The sequence below is a fragment of the Sinocyclocheilus anshuiensis genome, unplaced genomic scaffold, assembly GCF_001515605.1.
Source record: "Sinocyclocheilus anshuiensis isolate Anshui unplaced genomic scaffold, SAMN03320099.WGS_v1.1 scaffold423, whole genome shotgun sequence".
NCBI lineage: Eukaryota > Metazoa > Chordata > Actinopteri > Cypriniformes > Cyprinidae > Sinocyclocheilus > Sinocyclocheilus anshuiensis.
Window position 1 is genome coordinate 988361 of NW_015549610.1, and position 5191 is coordinate 993551.

Consider the following 5191-nt stretch of genomic DNA (forward strand, 5'->3'; position numbering starts at 1 on the left):
TATATATAGCTGTTTAGTAACTGATTCAGGTTTAAGAATTGTTTCAACATTACATCAACTGCTGATGCATCAACACTTTGTTTTATTTGAATTATCACTCAGTATGTTATTTAACCGTGTAGCCTATTACTATGTCTTTGGAAGGCTTTTAACACATTAAAATGCACAAATTCACATTATTTCTTATTTATGTGTAATGCAGGGATTCTCAAACGTTTGTGTCATCTGAACCTCTTTCACCTATATACATGAAGCACCCCTGAGATTTTAAAATAAATATTTTAAAAATGAAGTATCACATTTGTATGTTCACAGTTCTCTGACAATGGTTTATGCATTTATTTGATCCAAAATACAGCAAAAGCGGTAATATTGTGAAATATTTTTACTATTTAAAATAACTTTTCTATTTGAATATATTTTCAAATGTAATGTATTTCTGTGAACAAAGCTGAATTGTCAGCATCATTACTCCAGTCCTCCTTCAGAAAGAATTCTAATATGCAGATTTTCTGTTCAAGAAACATTTTATTATTATTTCTATTATTATTATTATCAATATTTAAAACATTCTTTGATGAATAGAAAGATCCAAAGATCAGCATCTGAAATAAAAAGCTTTTGTAACATTATACACTATACCATTCAAAAGCTTGGAGTCAGTATTTTAATTTTTTTATTTAGCGAGGATGCTTTAAATTGATCAAAAGTGATGCTAAAGACATTTGTTACAAAAGATTTCTATTTCAGATAAATGCTGTTCTTCTGAATTTTCTATTCATCAAAGAAACCTAAAAAAAATTCTACTCGGCTGTTTTCAACATAATAATAATAATAATAAGCATTTTTTGAGCAGCAAATCAGAATATTAAAATGATTTTTGAAGGATCATGTGACGTAATGATAATAAAATATATTCAAATAGAGAACAGTTATTTTACTGTTTTTGCTGTACTTTGGATCAAATAAATGCAGGCTTGGTGAGCAGAAGAGACTTCTTTAAAAAACATTAAAAATCTTACTGTTCAAAAACTTTTGACTGGTAGTGTATATATTATTGTGGAAGGATGGGGAAAAGTACATTTGAAGCTCTTGATTTAAAGTAGTATCTGCAGGCACAGCTGTGTTTGTCAGCTTACAGTATGTTTAAAAGCCACCTGGCCTTCTCTCCGCTTGTTGCCATGGTGATCTTGTGTATCTAGCAGGGAACGGCACTTTCATATCTCTCAGTGGTACATCCAACGAGTCCCATGATACCGCAGGAGTAAGACAACAGATGATATCTGCCTTTTATTAATCTGCCTCTTAGAGCGCTTACAATGCTTTCAGCACCGTCACAAGAAACCCATTGACTACCGTTATCTAAAACCCCCTTCATTTTTTACCCAGGTTACGAGGGAGTCCCCAAGTTTTTCGATGACCTGTTGAGTCACATCACCAGTGTCCTGCAAGGTCAGGTGTCTAATGGAGCAGCGTGTGGTCATCTGAGATTGAACGGGATAGCTCAGAGCCCATCTGTGGCCTGCGGGATGCACTGTGGCATGCTGGGAAATGAAAGCAGTTGGTTTATGGACAGCGAGGGGATAAAGAAGGGTCCCCATCAGGGACTGAGTTGCGGTGGTGCTTGCATGGCTCCAAACTTTCACCACCATGGCAGGTCGAGTTTAGCAGCGGAGACATCCTCGCAGTGACGCCGCGAGCCAACGCAATAGAATATTTCTTTACTGTTCACAAACCAAATGAACCCTCACCAAAGGGTAGGTGTATAGAAGATTCCTTTGTGCCAAATGTGAATTGTGTAGGAAATGATTGAATGTGTCTTCTCATTTATTTAATTTCATGTTTGGAATATGATTAGATTTTTTTTATGAGTGTTGCACTGAACTTGATTTGCAGAAATAGGGCTTTGTGGAGAAACTACAAATTTTATTGATGTTAATATATTAATGAAATACTTGAAATGACAATTGGTGTCATGATTTGGGTGTAAGACATTTAAATAAGTGTCCAGCTGGCACTAAGGCTTCTCTTCTTGCATGTATCATAAATTCTGGCCAAATAAGAGAGTTTGAAGCTCTTTAGTGCTGTCTGAAGCAGTCTGCTGGTAATTAATATCTTAAAACATGGCAACAGCAGCTCTGCCTGCTTTTTTAAAAAAGATTGAAGAGTAAGATTTTAAGGCTGAATCATTTCATATCTGAAGGGCCTGTAAAAACCTCCCACACTAGCAGGTGCTATGAGATTGTATAGGGGTTATTTATGCATTGATTGCAAATAGAAAATGAACCAACTTCACCAAAAAAAAGTTAACCCAAAAAATTTTATTCAGTCATCATGACTTTCTTTCTTCGTTAGAACACAAAAGATGATATTTTGAAAAATGTTCCAACTGATTTTGTTGACACAATGAAAGTCACTAGGGTTAAAACCACACTGAACTTTTCACTGAGCACTTTCATTGTATTGACAAAAAAACACATTTATCATTTTTTTTCCTTCACAGAAAAACTAAATTCATTCAGGTTTGGAATGACATGAGGGTGAGTAAATGATGACAGAATTTGCATTGTTGGGTGAACTTTCCCTGAAATATGATTGACAAATGTATTAAATTTGCTATTTTGACAATGTAAGTTTGTTAGTCTGTTTTATCTCCATCACGTTATACTTGTACATGATGTATAGTTTTTAAATATGGTCATTTTTTATTTTGAGACAGAAAAAAGCCTCTTAAATAACAAAAGAATGAAAAGGACAATAAAATCAAACTTTAGCACAAAAAATTCTTTGACTGATTGTCTGCTGTACTGACATCAGTTTTGGGTCGCTTTGAGGTTTAGTTCAGACTCACACTTTGTGGAATCAGTTTGAAACACTTCTTTTTGATCTTTATTTGTTTTCTTGAAACCCAAAAAGCATTTAATTACAGTCATCACCATATCTAATAAAAACATTATTGCCTATGGATCATAAGACTCCATAATATCAGGTACAATCTATCAGATATATATCCTTACGTATATTAAAATTTCAACCCAGTGTGATCATTCTGGGTAGCAAATATTTTACATTAAATGTACTCAATGCCCAAATTTCTTCAGGAAGCAAGCACAATAAAGCAAAGCGGAGGAGCTGGGAGACAAAAGTGAAGGGACCTCTGAATGTCTGACACCAGAGAAGTCACTTTGAGGTTTCATTTTACACATGGAGGGAATAAGCAGAGAATCTGCGGCGCTGAGATAAGAGCTTGCACTGCTGTGGACTGAGCAAGAAGGTGAGAGCCTCATCTCCAGTTAACATGCCTTTCTACTGAAGGAGAGATGAAGGGCAAAGTGGAAAGAGAAGAAGAGCTGGAGCAGCTCAGCCTCGTCTCAGATCATGGCGCTTCTGAGCCACACTCTCCAGTTCAGACTCAATGGCAGCCAGACTTTCGATCTCAGCATCCTGATAACAGAAGAGAGAAAATCAGGCCATTAGTTCATTTTAAAATGCTTCATGAACATTTACATGTACACTACCATTTAAAAGTTTGGTCTCTTATGCACGCCAAGACCGTATTTATCTATTTGCATTTATAATTTTTTGAAATTAATAATTTAGGATAACTATTCTATTCTAATTGTTCTGTTCTATTTTAATATATTTTAAAGTGTCATTTATTCCTATAATGTTAAAGCTGAATTTTCAGCATTCATTACTCCAGTCTTTAGTGTCACGTGATCTTTCAGAAATCATTCCAGTATACTGATTGTCATTTTCATATACATATTTTTAAATTTATTCAGAAAAAAAACTATAAAATATCAATACAAAACTATAGTATGACTCCAGATGATTTGGAATTAGTCACATGGATTATTTTTGTTGTTTTTGTCATTTTTGAAGCTTGACCAACATGGTCACTATGAACCATGGATTCACTGAAAGCCACGTAAAGAAAAAAAACATTCTACTTGTGTTCCTCAGAAGAAAAATACTGTTTGTGTTTTAAACATTAAGAAAACGTGTAAGAGTCCTACCCCTGTCTTTCTGCTGCCGCTGCCCTCTTCATCTCGTTTGTCCTGTGGTTGAGTTTGTGCCATGAGCTGCAGCTCCTGCTCCTCAGGGCTCCTCCACAGCTCCCCCTCTTGACCTTCTCTCTCCTTAGAGTGCTGTGGTGCTTCCCAGTGCTCATCCAGCTTTGGGCTTGCCTCTACTCTCTTGTGGGACAGTTTGCTCACATGACTCCAGCGCTTCACTCCAACTTCTCTTTTCTTCTCCTCCTCTTCTTCCAGCTCTTCTTTTGAATGTGTTCTCTCTGTTTCAGCTCCCTTGTGCTCCTCGCTGTCCTCCATGATGGATTGTTTTATGTCGGGGTTTGCTTCATGATCATCTGTGGCTGTTTCCCCTTCAGATAAAAAGGAAACAAAGTTATAATTATTATATTATCTCAGTCTCTTCTCTCTATTCTACACACACAGACACACACACACACACACATTTACTTTAGTGCAGCATCAGCAAACCCAGCACTCTTCTAAATGAAATGCTCTCTCTTGCCAGCTCACTGCTTGATGCCTCTTATCCTGAAATATAAGCCCCCGTCCTGTTCTTCTATCTGTACTCATGAATACAGATTCCCAAATCATTGTTTCTATTAACAGACACACTAAAGCAAAGTCACCTGAAATGTCTGGCATTTTTCACCAAGTTCATCTGAGATCTAAGGGGCCACTTTTAACAAGCTACAGGCAGCTTGCTGATCTGGATGGCCTCCAACATCAATTATTGAATCGATTCAGCGGGCCACAGCACAGCGTGGATTTCATTACATAGATGGAGGCACTGTCACACCGGCCTGTTCATGGAGCACTGCTAAATTCCCCCATCAATCTTCATTCCCCATCCCTCCCTCCTGTCCCGTTTTAACCTTGTTGTGTCTTAGACACAATCTCCAGCTGTTATTCCTAACCTCTTCAATGAAATAAACAAGTGCCTGTTATATGAATTCTCCCTGGACATCCCTGTTACTCACAGTCACACTTTCAAAGAGTAGTGATTACGTTGCTATTGATCGAATGAAGGAGGGGTGACAATTTGTTAGTAGGAGCACTATGGCTATTTGTTCATCTGCTGGGCTTAAAGCTGTACACATCTGATCATGGATGGATTATGATACTTTGAGGCCATTCATGTTACAAATGTATAATGT

At 36.9% G+C, this 5191-nt stretch overlaps 2 protein-coding genes across 3 annotated transcripts in view; one reads left to right on the forward strand and one right to left on the reverse strand.

Moving 5' to 3' along the window:
* Positions 1 to 2501, forward strand: part of LOC107659161 (inositol-tetrakisphosphate 1-kinase-like) — a 19748-nt gene extending 17247 nt beyond the window's left edge. For both annotated transcript variants that reach the window (XM_016447996.1, XM_016447997.1), the window contains one exon: positions 1390 to 2501. In XM_016447996.1, the coding sequence (XP_016303482.1) occupies positions 1390 to 1691 (302 nt within the window). In that variant the 3' untranslated portion in view covers positions 1692 to 2501. The remainder of the gene's footprint in view (positions 1 to 1389) is intronic.
* Positions 2502 to 2555: 54 nt separating this feature from the next.
* Positions 2556 to 4385, reverse strand: LOC107659196 (chromogranin-A-like). Its single transcript, XM_016448046.1, has 2 exons — positions 4020 to 4385; positions 2556 to 3444 (listed from the first exon to the last, which is right to left on the reverse strand). Exons 1-2 carry the CDS (start codon positions 4332 to 4334, stop codon positions 3361 to 3363), a joined length of 399 nt encoding a protein of 132 aa, XP_016303532.1. The 5' UTR covers positions 4335 to 4385; the 3' UTR covers positions 2556 to 3360.
* Positions 4386 to 5191: the final 806 nt, after the last annotated feature.